General features: G+C 36.2%; 1 protein-coding gene across 2 annotated transcripts; it reads right to left on the minus strand.

The window, feature by feature from the left end:
• Positions 1-5,738: 5,738 nt before the first annotated feature.
• LOC110109204 (craniofacial development protein 1) lies at positions 5,739-18,391 on the minus strand. 2 transcript variants are annotated; one of them, XM_020840157.2, is made up of 6 exons: positions 18,236-18,391; positions 17,829-17,870; positions 13,199-13,279; positions 12,751-12,872; positions 12,457-12,636; positions 5,739-6,528 (listed from the first exon to the last, which is right to left on the minus strand). In XM_020840157.2, the coding sequence occupies exons 1-6, from the start codon at positions 18,261-18,263 to the stop codon at positions 6,151-6,153; spliced, it is 831 nt and encodes a 276-aa protein (XP_020695816.1). In that variant the 5' UTR covers positions 18,264-18,391; the 3' UTR covers positions 5,739-6,150. The 2 variants fall into 2 exon arrangements, with proteins under 2 accessions (XP_020695816.1, XP_020695817.1); XM_020840158.2 differs by lacking the exon at positions 17,829-17,870 and having other exon boundaries at positions 18,236-18,390.
• Between the last annotated feature and the right edge of the window lie 1,776 nt (positions 18,392-20,167).

Consider the following 20,167-nt stretch of genomic DNA (forward strand, 5'->3'; position numbering starts at 1 on the left):
TTATTATGTGTGGACAACGAACGTCGTCTGGAGGCGAATCAGACCACGATGTGTCACTTTTTGCTGTGTACCGTGGCTATGTACATGCTGTTTACCGAGTGAGGTGACGTGCTCTGATTTGCCTCTAGACAGTCCGATGTCTACACAGAATAATTTCTCAAAACCTTCCCAACTTCCTTTGGTCTGTTGGTTGAGAGTCTTGAACTATCAACTAAGAAGCCTTGTGTTCATGTCTTGTCTATGTGATATGTGTGTCAGTTTGTCTTAATTGACCTAAATATCCTAACAAAAAAAAACATAAAAAGACTAATGATACTAAAGACAACCAACTAAATTCAATATTCCATTTAATGGTTTTATATATCATTAAGGAAGCAAATAATATCATTTGAGCTACTGCTTGTACGCAAATATAAATTCAATTGAATGCTTCATGGTTTCTTGTTGAAGGTAGGTTTAGGATCCGTAGTTACCTGGATATGCAGTTGCCTTCATCTGAACAGTCTGATTCATTTTAGATGGCTGAGATTTCATAAATAAAAATTTATAATGATTTTTTTTGTAATAAGGAATTCAATTTCAACGGTTCAAAATGAATGAAATAGCTGAAGATTGAACAACTGCACTTAATATGATAATTATATATAATCCCAATCTGCAGTAAATAATGTGCTAGCTCACTGCAGAGCTGTACCCTATTGACTCATTCCAACTCCTTTTTCTTATAGATGAAAAATTTCTATTAGGACAGCTTTTTCATTACTTTCTAAAATAATTTTTAGTACAAAATGTTGTTTTTGAAAGCATCAAGAAAGCTATCCCACACATACCCTAGCACATTATTTACTGCAGATTGGGATTCATTTTACATGGCTGAGATTTCATAAATAAAAATTTATAATTATTTTTTTTGTAATAATGAATTCAATTTCAACAGTTCAAAATGAATGAAATAGCTGAAGATTGAACAACTGCACTTAATATGATAATTATATATAATCCCAATCTGCAGTAAATAATGTGCTAGGGTATGTGTGGGATAGCTTTCTTGATGCTTTCAAAAACAACATTTTGTACTAAAAATTATTTTAGAAAGTAATGAAAAAGCTGTCCCAAACGAAGCCATAATTATCATAGAAAAAGGAGTTGGAATGAGTCAATTCAGTAAGTTCACTCTTCCATGGCTTCAGTAATCTGTATTCAGATCATTTAATTACCTGGGTGTAATTATCAAATCTAGCCGTCCAATTCAACTTTAATGCTTAGATTTGAAAAAAAGAAAGAAAAAAAAAACTATTATTTCAAAACCAGAAGCAAATTCTGGTTTTAAACAATTTCAAATCGAGGCATTCAACCTGAATTGTGAGGCAGAATTTGGTAATAAAACAAGATACGCTTATCATGATGATTAGAGATTGTTTGAATCCCAGACATGGAGAACCCACTAGAAGCAGTCGTTCATCCAGAGTTGCAAAATTTTACTTGTACAAAGAACATATTATGAAATTAGCCAACCAAGCCTTAAAACGCAAGGCATTTCGAATAAGAAAATCTTGTAGATCGTTTCATGCGACTAAAAAATATTAATATAATTGATATATCTGGCAAAAATTATCATGATCGGGCACGAATCTCGAGGCAAAAATCATGCCGGAAACTTCAAAAATTAAATCCGGAATCACTTGAACTCCGATTTCAACAAACTTGCACTCAAACTGAGCGTCTCGGAAAAAAGGAACCCAAGGACACCAAATTCAACTCAACCCAAATAAGTCCAAATCAAAGACCCAAAGCACATTCGGAAGGTTCAAACCACAATTTGAGTTACCAAACGGTCTCCGAACTTGACTAGCTTATGGTCGAATCGAGTGGCTCGACAAGACGAATCCAACGAGCCCAAGATCGCTGAATTCCAAAGTCATTAAGACCTTCAAATGTCCGATAAACGGTGCACGATCAAGGGATTCAATATCAGCCGTCCATTCGACCACTCCCTATTTGCCCCCGATCTCTCATCTATTTACGGACCATGCCACTCCTGAAAATCTATAAATATACCTCTCATTTCTCATGAGAGGGGGACCGAAGCAAGAAGGAGGAGAAGAAGAAGAGAAGAATAGGAGGGAAGAGACTCCTCCTCGACCACCGCCGGAGTTCCGCCCGAACTCCAAATGACGCCAGAATTCTGCCAAACTTCCACGGGATACTGAAATTCTGTCCAATTAACGACAAAGTATTCCAAAGTTATTAAGACCTTCAAATGTCTGATAAACGGTCAATGATCGAAGGATTCAATATCGGCCGTTCATCCTAATCACTCCATATTTTCCCATGATCTCTCGTCTATTTGCGGGTCATGCCACTCCATAAAATCTATAAATAGACCCCTCATTTCTCTTGAGAGGGGACCCAAGCAAGAAGAAAGAAGAAGAAGAGAATAAGAATAGAAGAGAAGAATAGGAGGGAAGAGACTCCTCCTCGACCACCACCGGAGTTCCGCCAGAACTCCAGATGACGCCGGAATTATGTCCGACATCCACGGGACACCGGAAGTCTGCCCGACTTCCACGGTCCACCAGAATTATGCCCGACTTCCACGGGATGCTGAAATTTCTCCCAATTAACGATAGAGTTCTCCCTTGACGCCGAAACTCCACCCAAGTGATGCTGGATCGGACTTCTATCTGACGCAAGACCTTCACTGGTCGCCAAGTTTCTACCAAACGTCGGACTTCTACCGGATGTCGAACTTTCACCATACATCTATCCGAAGATGAATTTATTTTTATTGTTGGACTTCTATCCGACATCGTCCTTCAGACCTTCGTCGTCAAACAACAATCTTTCTAACCTCCGTCGCCCGCCGACTATGGTCCTCCTGACTTACGTCACCTGCCGACTAAAGTCTTTCCGACATCCGTCGCCCGCCGACTACGGTCCTTCTGACTTACGTCGCCCACCGACTACAGTCCTTCCGACCTCCGTCGCCAGCCGACTACGGTCCTTTTGACTTACATCGCCCACCGACTACATTCCTTCCGACCTCCATCTCCAGCCGACTACGGTCCTTCTAACTTACATCGCCCACCGACTACAATCCTTCCGACCTCCGTCGCCAGCCGACTACGGTCCTCCTGACTTACGTCGCCCGCCGACTACAGTCTTTCCAACCTTCGTCGCCCGCCGACTACGGTCCTTCTGACTTACGTCGCCCGCCTACTACAGTCTTTCCGACCTCTGTCGCCCGCCGACTACGGTCCTTCTGACTTACATCGCCCACCGACTATACTTTCCGACTTCCTTCACCCGTCGACTTCGGTCCTCCTGACTTATGTCGCCCGCCGACTACAGTCTTTCTGACCTCCGTCGTCCGTCGACTGCAGTCCTTCTAACTTACGTTGCCCACCGACTACAGTCCTTCTGACCTCCGACGTCAGCCGACTACGATCCTCCTGACTTACGTGAACGACAGACTACAATCTTTCTGACCTCCGTCACCAGACTATGGTCCTCCCAACCAAACGAACACGTCAATAGTGATTCTTTGTATTCACATAATGTAATGTATTCTATAAAATGTACATCAAGCTAAGGCCTTCTCCCAATGAAGGGCCTCATTTGTAATCAAATGCAATACTAGTTTATTCATTCAAACTGGTCTAGGCCCCATGGGTTTTTCCCCTTTTCAGGGGTTTTCCACGTAAAAATATTGGTGTCTCCTATGAATACTACACACTCTCTTATCTGATTGCGTGTCGGATTTTCATACAATGCCAAGACGTTAAACTTTATATCTCTACCGCCGTGAATACTCGGGGACGCAACAATTTATATTTTATTTTACTCTATATGTATTTTTCGTCCTAACTCTATATAAAATTAGAACATTTTATTTATATAATAAACTAAATACTAATCTTATTTAAAATAACCATAAGCAATTATTGTTCTTTCAAAGCTTTTATATAAATAAGACGGGAATAAACTAGATGACCGGCACGGTGACTTCGACAACAGATAAGAGCGCGAAAGATGTCGCCACGTGTGGAAAGTCGTTGATTTGCTACGTGGCGAACGGTCGTTTGTGGGTGCAACGCGTATTCCTTATGCAGAGAAGTCTGTTCAGAACTGGCTGCTTGATCGGGTCCTTCAGCTTTGATTGTAACGGCCTGCGGCTGCGTAGGAACTGTTTCGATGAATAGATTATCGTTATCTAATCGGAAACAAAATTATAATATATATTATTAAATTTTTAGGCATTTTTAGATATATAATTCATTATATTTAATTATAGCAAAAAAAAAGAACATTAAATAATAAATTAAAAAAATATAGGTCAAAAATAGCCTTCCCTGATTAAAAAAAAATACAATATCATGAAATAATTTATTTTATTTACTCCTAATATTTTATTATAATAGTTTTTAATGATTAGAAAATGATTGTGAGAGCTACAAATAATGATAAATAATTTTTTTGTAATGCATAGAAATGATGGAATTTGGCTTTACATAAAATAGCTGAATTATATTAATGTAAGTCAGATGATTCTCTTATTTATAGATTTAAATTACTTAGATAAAAATGAATTTATCTAAAGAAAAATCTACACATCACAAAATTATCTTTAATAATTTATCATTATACATGATAAATTTGAGAACATTATTAAATACTTTAATTTCATTTATTATAATAAAATTGATACGTAGGGACATTTAATGCGGTGGTGTGAGGAAGAATTTTGGCGGTGGTCAAAAAAACTCTGATTGTAGTTGAAAAGAACTCCAGTAGTGATCAGCGGAAAGAAAACTCCTAAATGCTTCTCTTATTTTTTCTTCTTTTTCGTCTCCCTTATGTGAAGAATGAGAGGTCTATTTATAGTTTATTTACTGATCAAATTGAACATAAAAGACACTAACTAGGCCCGGGTCTCCTAAATTTGATTAGGTTTGACTGTATTTGGATTAGATTTGTTTTATTTTAAGATCGAGTGTATTGGAATAATTAATTGGTTAATCATATATTATGACATCTCAAAGTAATCAGCCTTCAACATGCTCTTGCAACATAGGTTTGCAAAAGTAGCAATAGCATGAGCCAATGACTAAGGTCTCGTTTGGGACGGTTTTTTTATTGCTTTCAAAAACGGAGTTTTAGTACAAATTATTTTAATTTTGTACTAAAACTCCGTTTTAGAAAGCAATAAAAAAGCCGTTAAAAAATTTTGTACTAAAACTCTGTTTTAGAAAGCAATAAAAAAGCCGTCCCAAACGAAGCATAAGATTTTATTTGAAACAACTTTCTTACTGCTTCTTAAAGCAATTTTTCAATACAAAAACTAAAAATTTTACACTGAAAAGCTGTTTTAAGAAGTAGTAAGAAAGCCAATCCCAAACGAAACATAAATATAAAACTATGTTATCTTGTAGCATCCAAGCATTACCATTCTAATAACCTTGAAGAAAACTTCCTAGCAAAAGGCATCAGGGATTATTATAGCTTTGGTTGCAGGAGAAAATTATTTCTCCATAATCATAATTTCAAGTGAGAAATATTGAGATTTATAGGCCACCATTCCCCAAAATATTCTCAAATAAAAGCCTACTAAGCCCATGCTACTACTACCTTGAATATTCTATCCATTGAATCTCCAACTTTCCAGAAAGAAAAAAAAGAGCAAAAAGCTTCAGCTAGGCCCTCAGGCACAAGCTGATCAATTATGACACAGATTAGTGTTGTAATAAATCTGACTAAACCTTTCATTAGTGAGAAGTGGATATTCCTCTACCCATTACAGCTACAGGGGATGATAATTCACATGTAAGAGAACATAAAAGATATGGAATGGCTTAGAGATTCAATTAAGACCAAAAGTAGTAACGCATGTACAATAAATATCAACAATTCTTCCAACACAAAATCTAAAAACTGGGCTAGATCACCAAGAACTCAGACAATGGAGAGATCTAGTCATTGAGGAAGGGCAACTTATTAGGTGCAGACACCGGAAGAGAGAATCATATGGATTTCTCTCTATTTACAGGAATAGCATAGTCAAAGCGCAGCTACTGTAGCAGCTACGCTTTGACTGCACTTTTACTGTAGACAGAGAGAAATCCGGATAATTCTGAAACGGTTCTGACCAGGCTAGAAGTTATCCTCTCTCATATCTGCTGGCTTTCTCTTTGCTTGCATAGCCAGCCTTGTATCTCTCTCTCGCTCAAATTCTCGGATATCAGTCCTCTGTAGAAAGGAGACCCTGTCGAGATACTGATTCGAGCTCTTCTTGTAGGCATCGAGCTCATCTTCAAGCCCCTTGTTCTCTTCCTTGAACTCACCCCAGTCTTTCCTGGTTTTGTCGAGGACACTAAGCTTCTGTTTCTTCTTTATCTGATCAAGAATGCTGTCGAGCGCTGAAGGCTGGGCACCGGCAGTCTTGGCCTTTTCAACTGCCTCTCTTGAGTTGGCATCAACGAGTTTCTTTACTTCCATCTCCTCGCCTGCAAAATCCCGGACTTCTTTGATCTTTGTGAGAGAACAACCAAAAGTTAGAAGTGAAAAAGATTTTGTCAAATAAAATGGACAAAGAAGTAATATGATAATTTGATAAGAGTTTAATGAAAAACATTACAGAAAATGGCAAAAAATTAGCAAGCACATTTTAGCTAGGCAATTTATAGCTTGACTAAAACTCCAGATATTAATGGAGAAAAAAGGCAATTGAGAAGAAGCCCATAACAACCCCATATAGCATTGCGAGGACAGGGAGGTAAGAGGTAATTGAATTCTCATTGCCTTCAACATTTTTGCTTGTCCTGGCACTCCACATTAGTATTTATTATGACCCATTATAAATACGTAATAACAACCTATAAGCCTAACTACCAAACATTCCTCAAAGAGATGTCCAGAAAATTTTTTGAGTTGGTTTGTTGTGCTAAAACCTCTCAAAAGCATATTTTCTAATGATTCCAGCTATTTCCATAAATAAGCATAATGAGATTAAGGTTTCATTTGGGACAGTTTTTTACTACTTTGTAAAACAGTTTTCTAATGCAAAAATTTCTTGAATTAAAAATTTTATAATAAAAAATCGTTTTAAAAAACAGTAAGAAACCTGTTCCAAACGAAGCCTAAAACCATTTGAGAAAACCAAAACAGTTCATATAAAAACTAACAGCTAAAGCAACCAATTTCAAGGCACTCAAACAGTAGCATGGTTCCATGGATATGTGAGGGAGTATTTAGAACAAGCTACAGTTATTGAGAAATCATCTAATGATGCTATCAAATGAGTATAACCTTAAAGCATATATAAATCAATAATTTGAAGACATGGGCCTGTGATCTAGAAGACAATCTACGGTCGTCTAAAAATTTTCTTGAGGAGATCTAATGCTTTGAAGTGATATACAGTGCAAAATATAAGAAAATATATAATGTTCGTGAAATTTCTAATGAAGATGCAATAATCTAATGCAATATGAATATGAAAACAATAATGAGGATAATAACAGAAACATTTATTTTGTATGATCATTTAAATAAAAAACAAAAAATGGCGGCCTTCCGATGGCCCGGTTAGGAAAGTAGAGGCATTAGATTTGACTTGTATTAAGAAAGGTAGAGATAGACCTAAAAAGACTTGGTTAGAGAATATTAGAAATGATATTTCGTTATTAAATTTAAATAAGAATTTGACTTTTAACCGCACACAATAGAGAAAAAATATTCATATAGCTGACCCCACGTAGTGGGGCAAAAGCTTGATGTTGTTGTTGTTGTTGTATTGAAAGATAAAAACAAAATGCAAATCTACATAAATCAATAATAAATTTTCTAAAAGATATTAACAACAACAATGATTTCATATCCTAAAAGGAAGTGCAGCCGATTGAAAGAACCTGCAAAAAATGGCATTTAAATATGTAGCAAACTCAATCACTAAATATGTAAAGAAGATACGGTCTGGAACAAGCATCAAACAGTCATACAGTGTGCCTGAACGAGGGCATCACATTCCAAAAGAGGCTAGGCAGGAGAAAAGCCTTAACATGCAAAACAATGCAGTTGCCAATAAGTAACAATATACTTTCAGATCCGTCTATTTATAGAAGGACAAAGTGCAGCCGAAAGTGGCAAAAAACTACCACCTTTTGTTCATCAACCGAAACAGATTGTCGTGATCATTGGTGCTTTATCGCATGTTGCAGGATGACTAAAGACTAAGGCTTGTTTCGGATGGCTTTTTTATTGCTTCTTAAAACTACTTTATTGTTTAAAAATTAAAATTTTTATACTAAAAAGCTGTTTTAAGAAACAATAAGAAACCGTCCCAAATGAAGCCTAAGATTTCCTAGTGCAACTTATAGTTTAGTATGATTTCATGCATAGGAAATTGAGCATTCATAGATCTTGAGCCACCAATTAATTTAACTGAACTTTTTTTATGTAAATAAACAACAAATTAAAACCCGACTGAAATGAAATGATTGAAATAATCCGAAATATTCACCAAGGAATTAGAAAACAAAATCAAAGAACAAATTGAATTTAGTTGCCACAAATTGAATTTCAAGTGTCAAAATTTGATAAAGATCAAGAGCACAATAACTCAATATCAAATCTCTAGTTCTAATTAACCGCAAAAATATCAGACTGCATAAAAACACAGCAGACTGAAAGAATATGCAAAGAATTAACTTTCGGTTACTAGCCGGATTTAATAAAATAAACTAAATCACTGAACATTTAAAGAAGAAAGGAAGAACCTAGGAGAGCAAGAAAAAGATAATTAGGCTTCACCCTTCAAAAAGGACATCATATCCAAGAAAGGAATAGAAAGGAGAAAAGTCTTGACATCTGAGAGAGAGCAATCTAATTAAAAAGTTAAAGGTGTCTATAGCAGTTTGGATACTGTTATGAACCAGCCCAGCCGGCCCAAACTAGTGGGCCCCACTAGGAGAAATTAATGAGAGAGGGTTGGGGGCTAGGGTGAGAGGGAAATTTTGAATTAAGGATGTTTAAATTAGAGAATTAAAGTATTAATAGTATGACTTATTTAGGGTTAGGGGTTGCATGCTTTGATTGGTTTTCTTGTAGTTCCTTGGCGTCTTGGGCTCTAGATTCTTTGTCTAGAGATTAAGAGAGAACGAACCTCCTCTCGAATTGAGGATCACTTGTATCTTGTTTTCGTCCTTGTTGGCTTTGATTCTCTTATTGCAATCCATTGTTTTGGTGCAGTTTTTCACCCAGATTTTGCATTATTCTCGCTGCTTTCACCAACTAGTGATAGGTTTGCTTGCGAACTCAATTATTCCGTTAGTTTTACTTGCGAACTCAAGTATTTCCTATCAGATAACCATATTTATAGAAAAGTGAGGTATCGAAAGATTTAATAAAAGAAAATTAAATAATCAATTAAAAGTTGGTTTTTTCAATTCTTCAATCAACAAGGACGTTGCAGTAAGAACAGTGCGTCTAGCATAACTTATATTGAAGCAATCTCAAAGTGCTTTTGGAACATACTGTAAAGTACTAAGAAAGGGGCTGTGATGAAGACATCGTCAGTGATTTCGACACATGTACCATCGGAGACACCGGAGATCGACGGCCACGATCAGGAGTTTATATTTTAAGTCATTTTATGTAGTAGTTTATTTTATTTTTTAGTTTTACTGTTTTATCCTTATAGATGATCATTTGATATTGTAGCCCCGAGGGTATTTATGTCTTTTAGTCTTTGTTTCATTTTGGCATATTTATAAGAGGCTTCATGCATTGTATTGGGGGATGATTATTGATGAATGAAAATTTCTTTCTCTTGTTGATCTCTTTGTGAGTTCTTGAGGAGATAGTATTGTGAATCTCTTTGTGAGTTCTAGTGGATGAAGTGTCGAGGTTTGTGATCCTTATTTTTCTTTTCTTCTCCACCGATCTCTTCCTCCACCTTAAGAGAAGACAACCTAAACTCCTTGGCTTGAAGAACCCGACCCCACCCAGCTTGCCGCCGCCCCTTGGAGCCCAAGCTGCCGGCTGCCTTCCCACCACCGACCAGCGACCTTGCCATCGGCCTCACGCCATCCGCCCACCACCCCTCTCTCCCCTAGCCATCATATTTGAAATTCGAATTTCAAATTTCAAAATTCTTTCCAAATTAGGATATCCAAATTAGGAAAGTTTTTATGTTGAATCCAATTTTAAATTAAGTCAAATTGGATTTAATAAATTTTTTTTCCTAGTCACCACCACCTATTTGAAAACGCCCTCTCTTTCTCCCCAATCCCCTCCCTCCTCCTTGATGTCGTCGGCCCTTGATGGGTTCTCCCCATTGAATGCACATTAACCCTCACCCTAATTTGGAATCCAAGTTTGATTTCAAATATTTTCCCTCCTAACTCTCTAAAACTGAAATTAATTTCAGTTTTTAGTCTAAGCCTCATTCCCCTCTCTCTCTATACTGTCGGCCTCCCCTTCCTTGGCTCCCTCACATTAATTCTCCATCAAGGCATTAATCGCAATCAATTTGAAATCAAATTTCAAATTGCTTCCCTCCCAAGTTAATCTAAATCTGAGAATAATTTCACATTTAGCCCATACCACATCCACCCCAACCTAACCTAATTTCTCCCAAAGCCCTAGCCAACTCCCTCCCACTCCAAGCCGCCATCCTCTCTCCCTCTTCTTCCTTTTGGGTGCTCCTTCAACCCTTGGCAAGGATGCATGGCGAATCCCAACATTGATCACGGATTCGTACTCGACGCCCACGGAGACATCCACATCATTCGATCACCATTCTTCGACGTCGGGTTTGATTTTGACGACACCGTTGAAGATTACTTGAACCGAATCCTCCCCCATCTCGTGGACATCCTCGACGATCAATTCTTGGACTACGAGTGGACCATCAACGGCCATCCACCCGTTTCTCCAACTCCTGCTTCTTCCCCGGTGACGAGTCCTCTCGGCATCACTTGTGTAATAGTGGTATCTCTAAGTGTGCTTACGATCCTCTTCCGCTAACCTCCACTTCCAAGAGTTGAGTGAGGGACCTCAAGGTGAACTATCTAGATTTTAAACTTATGGCTTTTGTTATCTTTGCTATTTGCATTACCCATTAGTCATTAGTTGTTATTTTGTTAGTCCTCTTAATCTCATACTGTAACCTATTGCTATTGTTTAATCACTCATGTCATCTTCTTAAACTTTCACTTGAGTAAACTAAGAGTTTGTCGGTGGTAAAGCAACGTTTATCACTTCTATTAATATCTTAATTGCAATTCTTGTCTTTCGCATAATGTATCACATTAGGCTGTGTTGTAAGATACATTAGAGCATCGTAACTTATAATTCTATTGGGACCAAAGAAAGTTTCATTTTTATCGCAACTTACAATTTAAAAAAGGTAAAATAATTGCAGGAAAACATAAATATGACCAATGCAAACAACCACAAATTCGGAAAACTTCTTTAAAGCCTCCAAGATGGAAATAAACTCAATGGAAGACTTCAAATGGACAAGATTGAGACAACATAATTTAGGGAACCCAATCTTGTGGTCCTACATCAGCTGGGGCCACAAACAATGCCAGGAATAACCTCATGCTAGCTTTAGCCAGTAAATATGTTCTTACGATTGGCTGAAAATGCCTCTATGATATTTTTCCAACTAAAACAACCAAACTAAACAGGCTGAGCCCAAAAACATAAATTAAATGGGATACAAGCAGTTGTGTCAGAAAAAGATTTCATTACTTGATGCAAACAAGAAAATTATGAGTAGCTGATGATATTCTTCTTGTTGATAAGACTAGAGAGGGAGTTGAAGGTAAACTTGAATTATGGAGGTCAACCTTAGAGTCTAAATGTTAGCCATTAAAAGAGAAGCATACTACTAAGTTAAGTGTTGCATAGATGAGGATGCTTAGGTGGATGAGTGGCTTTACTCTTAGAGATATGATATGAAATGAGCATATACGTAAAAAGGTTGGAGTAGCTCTACTGGAAGATAAGATTAGAGAGAGTTGCCTTAGATTGTTTGATTACATAAAACGGCGGCCTTCCGATGACCCGGTTAGGAAAGTAGAGGTATTAGATTTGACTTATGTTAAGAAAGTAGAGGTAGACCTAAAAAGGCTTGATTATAAAATATTAGAAATGATCTTTCTTTATTAGATTTAAACGAGAATTTGAATTTTAACAGAACACAATGGATAAAAAGTATTCATGTAGCCTACCCCACGCAGTGAGACAAAAGCTTGATGTTGTTTTTGTTCTTGTTGTGGTGTCCTATAGTCAATTTTTGAAAAAAAATAAAAGCAATGTGCCTATGCCCATTGACCTTATGTGGTTCTTTAAAAACTGGTGAGAAGATTATGCCAAGTTAAAAATTCTAAGGGAATGAATTGACTAGTATGATTTGATATTAAAAAAACATGACTACGTTGTGCATACCTCAACTTTTCCAGTGGAAGCAGAGGCAGATGTAACTTCCCTAACAGCCGAAAGAGCTGCTGCAGCAGCTTTTCTAGCTTCCTCACCTGTGCAATTATGAACAGTTGCTGGTCTTTTCCCCATAGTCTCCTGGATGGCTGAAGTCTTCTTAGGTGCAAGGCCCAGAGCCACCATCCAGTCCTAACAGGGATAAATGCGTTGACCTTACAATTCAATGCAATTTGAATGATGTGTTGTCGTGATTACAATATATTTGCCTGAAAATGTAACCATATAAGAAATATAAGTTCTTACAGGAGTTTTTTGAGTTTTTGCTTTCCTTTCTGGAGTTGACCTACTCATTGAAGGTTTTGGCATTTTAACAGGTAGGCTCCTATTCATCCGTTCCCAAGTAGCATCAACCCGAGCCTTTCTTTCTGGAAGTTTTAAGATATAAAGCTACAATTTAATCTAAAATCACATTAAATACAAATGCAAGTTGAGAAAATGGATGAGAACTAAAACTAATAAAGCAAAAGGAGTAAAACAGAGGTTGATAATTTGTGCTAGAAATAATAAGCAGATGTTCCCATCTGGTGAAAAAAATGTATTTGTATATAAATGGATAGTAGTTTCCTGGTAAGGAACAAAAAAAATTCATAGCATCAAACTACAATAAGAGAAATTGATGTAAAAGTTAAGTATGATCTTCAAATTAATTTATTCAATAGCACTACAAAGTACAAACACAGAGAGAACTCACCATTTGCTTCAATCTCCTCCTTTAAACTAGGCCTCTGTTCAACTGCTTGGACAGATCCATTTGAAATTCCAACGAGCTTTCCTACACCAATAACAGATTGAGAAGCAATAAAAACATTTTTCTAATAGTAGTTATCAAATAGCTGTAAAGGATTACATTACAGTGTGAGAAAATATGTACGCATCAATCAAGAAATAAGTTTCTCTCATTGACAATATAAGGCTGGCTTAAAACAAATTAGTCTCATGCTCTCCAGATAGTTATGATGGTAACAATGAGAAGTGGCGATGTTCCATCCAAGGAACCACTTATGGTAAAAAATATTCAATTTGTACTATGAAGCCAACTTATGGAATTAAAGTATAGTAAATTCAACCATAGAATTGTCTGGACCGGCCAGACTTGAGAAAGCTAGAAGGAGAAGAAATCCTAAATGAATATCATGAGGACAATGGGAACCTAATACCTTATACCTTTTCAATATGATCCATGTTTTCTTCTAGTAACAATCAAAGCAACTATGTTTCATTTCAGAGATCAAAAGATCAAATATGCTCGAACAAATATCTCATACGATAGTACAAACATGAGCCAACAGAAAAGACGCCTTCGCCATCAGAGAAATCTATTCTGCTCAAACCACCCCCTTTCGGCTATACATTTAACTTTGCCAACTAGATGAAAATTGATGATGAGGACATCGAAGATCAACGGCTACGATCTTGAGTTATTTATTTATATGTACTAGTTTATTTCATATTATTGTTTTTCCCTTTATACCCTTACGGGTGGTCATGTAGTATTATAGCCCAAAGGGCATTTTAGTCTTTTATTTCTTTTCTTTTCATGACTGATTTTAACTTTTATGCACGTGATTCGTCATAAGCTCGTCTTACCGCTCTTAGTGTTTTATTGCGTCGTTAAATCCAACATCAAGATATAATTATTTGTTCTACGAATATTAAGTGTGCAAATTCCTTTAAGTAATTTATCTTTGCATGTATGTTTCACATCAATTGACTCAGGTAAATCCAATCAAAGCTATTAGATTTCATTCCAGAGGCCAAAAGATCAAACATGTTTGAACAAATATCTCATATGGTGGTACAAACATGACCCAACAGAATAGATGCATTTGCCAGGAAAGACTTCTATTCTGCTCAAATCGCCCCCTTGTGTTTATACAATTAACTTTGCCAATTAGCCGAAAATCTACTATGGTAAATTCAATCATATTCTACTATGTTCTGCTCATATTTGGCCTTCCAATAGCTTTTTTAATCTGAAATGCCAATTCTCCGAGATCCAGATAATCTAGTAGGAGAAGAAATCCCAATAAGTCACAAGAAAATTGTGGCAACATATTATCTCTTGTGCTAATAGAATCCATCTCTTGGTACTAACAAAATATTACTTGAGATTTCATGTCAAGACCAAAGATTGATTTCACCCTTTATAATAATGTTGAATTCAGATCCCATTTAATGACAAGACAATTAACCATAATACATAGTATCAACGTATGCTGCAGATTCATTCATCATAAACACATACACTCTCCCAAAGCTTGTGGCCTCAAGATAACAAGCAATCTTATGAAAACCATGGCCTCGAAGAATATGCAAAATCATGTACAAATATCCTACCAACCACATGCTTGCAGACCAAATAATTTTCCAAATGCTCAAATGCAAAAGATGAACATGAAGTGGAATAAGTGACATCAAGAACTGTAGGAAAGCTAGAAAAAACCAATCATTTGGCAATTTACAGAATAGCATTCACCATGCATCAAACTGCCGTCAAGGATATGATTGAGGTTTTAGGATTTATAGTTCAAGGTTTATGGCTTACAGGGTTTAGAGGAAACAAACAGAAAACTAAGATTGCAAAAAATGTTAAAAGAACCAATTCAGAAAGTAGTAGCATGTCAACTCATCTAATCCAAAGAAATGAAGCACCAATGTGTGGTAAACTAACATGCAGTAACACTGGGACCATATAACTAAAACTAATATCTTCTAAAACATTCTGTTAGGAAATACTTGAGTTCACAAGTAACCCTAAGGGAAATACTTGAGTTCGCAAGCAAACCTAACCACAATTGATGAAAACAGTGAGTAAAACTGCTGTTTACAGCAGGAAAACAGCAACGGTACATCAGGTTTCTTGGGGAAAACAGAGGAAAACTGATAGAAAACGAAGTATTCCACTAGTAGATGCAGGAAAACAGCAAATGATACAAGTTTCTTCAATTTGAGAGGAAGAAACAACTCTCCAAATCTCTAGCCAAGCCTAGAGCCCAAAAGAAACAACCCTACATCCCAAATCTGATTTCAAATTCAAGATGATCCCAAACCCTAACAAGAAAGACTAATTAAAGCAAAAGGAAAATTAATTAATCCCTAAGCAGCCCCTCATTCAAAATTTCGCTCCCAAATCCTATTTAATTTAGGCCATGGGGCCCACCAATGCTGCCACCTCCCTCTCTTGCCAGCCTCCCCCTTTGGACTGGCGGGCATAGACATGAACCGGTCCAGGAGTTATTTTAAGCTTTACTTGATCAGAGCCGATCTTGCTCTGCAAAGAGCCAAATAATAAGCTCAATTCTCCAAAGAAAAATTTATGCCTCCCATGAAAAAGTAAATAAAAGTTTCCCGTTACTGATATAACTTCCCTTAATGGTGGACAACATTTTATCCACGCTGACGCTATACTTATAAAGTATACAATAATTAGAATACGGAATTCCACTATATGCTATTGAATTTAACAAGAAGCACACTTCTGCTTCCTCAAACCTAAATCAACATATTTTTCAGAACTCCATGTTTCATGTTTCAGAAGCGAGACAATCTAAAAACCAATAATATACATTAAATGAAGATTGCATGAAATCCTGGAAGTCACAAGAATCAATATGACTTCTTGGCTATCCCCAAACATTATCGGATATACTTTCTTTGTTATGTACAAACCTAAATACAATAACTATAAAAAAGAACCATGAGACTTGTGATTATTAACTGAACAATTATAATTTCTCATTGACCTAATGTGGATCATCTTCTGGATTTGTATTTATGTCAACAGTAAACGGTTTTTAAATGAAACTGTAATAGTTTGAAAATTTTACCCAGCCTTCCCCAACCCCAAAACTTGACCCAAAAGTTATTGTATCATTGGAAACTAGGCATTCTATTCTACATGTTTTGACACTCAATTTTCTTAGAGGGCCGATAGGTATCACATCAAATGTGAATGGTGTTTTTAATAACCCATTTGACCTCAATAGATTTTTGGCAGGTACAAGTTTCTCACCGAGCTTGCTTGTTTCAGTTTGGTTGGCACAGAAAAGAATGGTTCCACATCTATCAGAGAAAGGGAAGTAACGAAATCACAATTCATGACTTCAAGCAAACATTAATCCAATAGCAATCTTTTTTTTTTTTTTTTTTTTTTTTTTTTTGAAGAATACACAACAAGAAGCTGACAAAAAGCTTGAAAAGTTGTAAGATCCAGTAAATCAAATCAAGATATATTACTCATCAATTCAATTAAGAAAACCTGAATACAGATTCGCCACATTTATGTGAGCAACCACCAAGAAGATCCAGAGGGCTCTAATCTTATACTTGACTACAAGCTTGAAAGTTTGTCTAGAAGAGCATATTAGTTTAGAAGCTAGAACATTTAACCAGTCAAAAGCCTTTTTCCCAAGAGCTAGTGCAATGCCAATCAATAGAGCTTCACCAATTTCAATTGCTATTCAAGTTTATTATTAAGCACTATTAGCAGCAATGTCACATTAGAAACAAAAAAATGCATGCAAATACTTCTCAGATGGCCTCCAGTAAGTGAAAGGGCACTGCTTACATGTTCATATGTCAAATCTAATCTTGCAATTTAGCCAGCTTACCCATTAAATTAGCAGATTTAGATTCTTTCCAATTAGGGCTGTAACTGCATGGTTCAATTACCCCACCCAAGCAATAAATTCCATTTTGAATAATTCGAATTGGATCCCTAATTTTACATAAATCCATTCTGGTTTAACAGGATTAACCATAGCAATCCAAATATAAATTAACGGGTAGAATGATGGCCATTGCAGCATGCAATTACCACCTCATTTGGATCTATTATTTGATTGACAAATCCTTTCAAAATTTCATTTCGACGACTACCATTGAGCCTTGAGATAGTACCGGATTAATCTTATTTCTGGAACTGAGAGATCCATGAATCGGGATCCTGATGACGATTCTTGTTCCTCCTCTGAGTTTTAGTCATAATTTAGAGGATCAAAATTACTTCTTTTTTCAGTAAAGACATCAGTCTGAACCATATTCTCCTGAATCTCTCTTAACTTAGAGCCAGAGGTCAAGAAAGAATAGGACACAAATCTATCTCATTGTGTGTTTAACTGATGGATTAATATCAGCATTCAATTGGGCGTTTAGTTGACAATCTTGCTTCAACCAAAATGTATTGCCACATAAAAAACTACACAGCAAATTAAATTACAAACTTTCCTTCTAGGTTTTTCAGGAAATTTGTGGAGTTCTATAAATCCAACCCTCTAGATACAACGAAATAGCGTTCTTGAAGCAACGGGAAAGAAAGCCACCTCGTCCGTTTTGCATTTCACCTGCTAGGACCCTATGTAAAGCTGCTGCAGAAAAAAAAATCACTACCTGGGTTTTATAGTAAAGATATGATACCAAATCCTTCAATCTTTTGGAGGAAAGAACAAAAAACCAAATGAAATCTCAAAACCATGGTTCAGATCTTCATCTAAAAGCCGAAAAATATGATCTCGTGTAATATCAGCTGTGACATGGCTGTTTAAAAATCAAAGAAAGCACTAGGGTTCGAGAATATAAGAGAAGAGAAAGTAAAGTGAACATGTGACAGTGGAACAAAAACAAAGATCAAAGGATTCGGTAATGCTTATACAAACAAAAGAAGGAAAATAAAATTAGGGGATGGATAAAAGCATAGAAATAGTTAAGTATGGGGGAAGAAAAGTAGCACCTTGATCCTTCGAACCAATCGCCTCCATTATTGGAACGCAGGGTGTGGGAGGTGGGAAGCTGGGGAGCGAGAAGGAAGAAATCTATGAGTCTATGGAGGCTGACCCTTTGTACGCTGTCTCGCCGAAATAGATTTAAGTTAACGTGTTAAATGAGAAGAAACTAGCGCATATGCGATCGTAAGGTCGGGTAAAGCTTTATGGCTTCTAAGAAATTTTTATGTGCGGTCTAAATTCTAAGCTTTAAATTAAAACGATATTTAGGATTAGATTGAGGTATTTAAAGAATATTAACAAAAATATTTTTGAGAGTAAGATTTTAGATCTTAAGATTTTATCTGTGCATGAGGATGCTAATATTATGTGGGAAAAAGTGGCTAGTGATATTAAGAATATTGCAAAAGATGTACTTGGGGTATCAAAGGGAAAAACTCCTAATAGTAAAAATAGTTGGCGGTGGAATCCAAATGTGCAAGAAAAGATTAACAATAAGAAAATTTGTTATAAAAATTGGTTTTATTTAAAAATTTCTGATAATTGGGAAAGATATAAAGAGGCTCGTAAGGAATCTAAAAAAGTAATATGCGAGGCAAAGACCTTAGTTTTTACTGATTTATATAATAGATTAGATACTAAGGAGGGAGAAAAATATATGTATAAGTTAGTCAAGCAAAGAGATAGGAGTAGTAAGGATTTAGCTCAAGTGAAGTGTATTAAGGATGAAGATAAAAAAATATTTTTCTTAGAAGATGATATTCAACCAAGGTGGATGAGATATTTTGCTAAACTTTTTAATAAAAATTTTGAAAATAAGATTGACTATAGTGACCTTAGCACCCTAAATGAAAATAAAGATTTTTGTTTTTATCGACGTATTAGTAAAACTGAAGTTAGAGAGGCTTTAAAGAAAATGAAGGGTGGAAAAGCTGTTGGACCTGATGATATTCCAATAGAGGTGTGGAAATGCTTAGGAGATGAAGGAATTTCTTGGCTTACTAAAATTTTTAATAATATTTTGAAGACTAAAAAGATGACAGATGAGTGGAGAATGAGTGTGTTAATTCCTATTTTTAAGAATAAAGGTGATGCACAAGATTGTGCGAATTATAGAGGTATTAAGTTAATGTGTCATACTTTAAAACTATGGGAGCGAGTTATGGAGCATAGGTTGCGGCGTGATACTAATATTTCTCAAAATCAATTTGGATTCATGCCGAGTAGGTCGACTATGGAAGCCATACATTTATTAAGAGGTTTAATGGAGAAATATAGAGAAAATAAGGAGGATTTACATATAATATTTATTGATTTATAAAAAGCATATGATAAAGTTCCAAGAGAAGTGCTATGGAGAGTTCTTGAAAAGAAAGGAGTCAATAATGCTTATATTCAAAAATATGTATGCAGGAGCTGTTACTTGTGTTCAAACACAAGGTGGATTGGCCAAGTATTTCCCTATTTCGGTTGGGTTACATCAAGGATCAGCCTTAAGCCCATATCTTTTTGCTTTAGTCATGAATGTTCTCACTAGACATTTGCAAGAGGATGTACCTTGGTGTATGCTTTTTGCTGATGATATTCTTCTTGTTGATAAGACTAGAGAGGGAGTTGAAGGTAAACTTGAATTATGGAGGTCAACCTTAGAGTCTAAAGGTTTTCGCTTGAGTAGATCTAAAACGGAATATATGGAGTGTAATTTCAGTAGTAATAGACTTAGTGAGGGGGTTGTGACTAGGTAGAGGCAGACCTAAAAAGACTTGGTTAGAAAATATTAGGAATGACATTTCTTTATTAGATTTAAATGAAAATTTGACCTTTAATAGGATATAATGGAGAAATGGATTCATGTAGCCGACCACACGTAGTGGGATAAAGGCTTGATTTTGTTGTTGGTCTAAATTTTAAAGATCAATTAAAACTCATCATGTCATTAA

The sequence above is a fragment of the Dendrobium catenatum genome, unplaced genomic scaffold, assembly GCF_001605985.2.
Source record: "Dendrobium catenatum unplaced genomic scaffold, ASM160598v2 fragScaff_scaffold_1520, whole genome shotgun sequence".
NCBI lineage: Eukaryota > Viridiplantae > Streptophyta > Magnoliopsida > Asparagales > Orchidaceae > Dendrobium > Dendrobium catenatum.

Coding starts and splice junctions, on each gene's coding strand:
- LOC110109204 (XM_020840157.2), bottom strand. CDS start 18,263: ATGGAGGCGATTGGTTCGAAGGATCAAG. Junction 13,280..17,828: donor TGAAATGCAAAACGGACGAG/GTGGCTTTCTTT, acceptor TTATTGGTGTAG/GAAAGCTCGTTGGAATTTCA. Junction 12,637..12,750: donor CAAAAACTCAAAAAACTCCT/GTAAGAACTTAT, acceptor TATCCCTGTTAG/GACTGGATGGTGGCTCTGGG.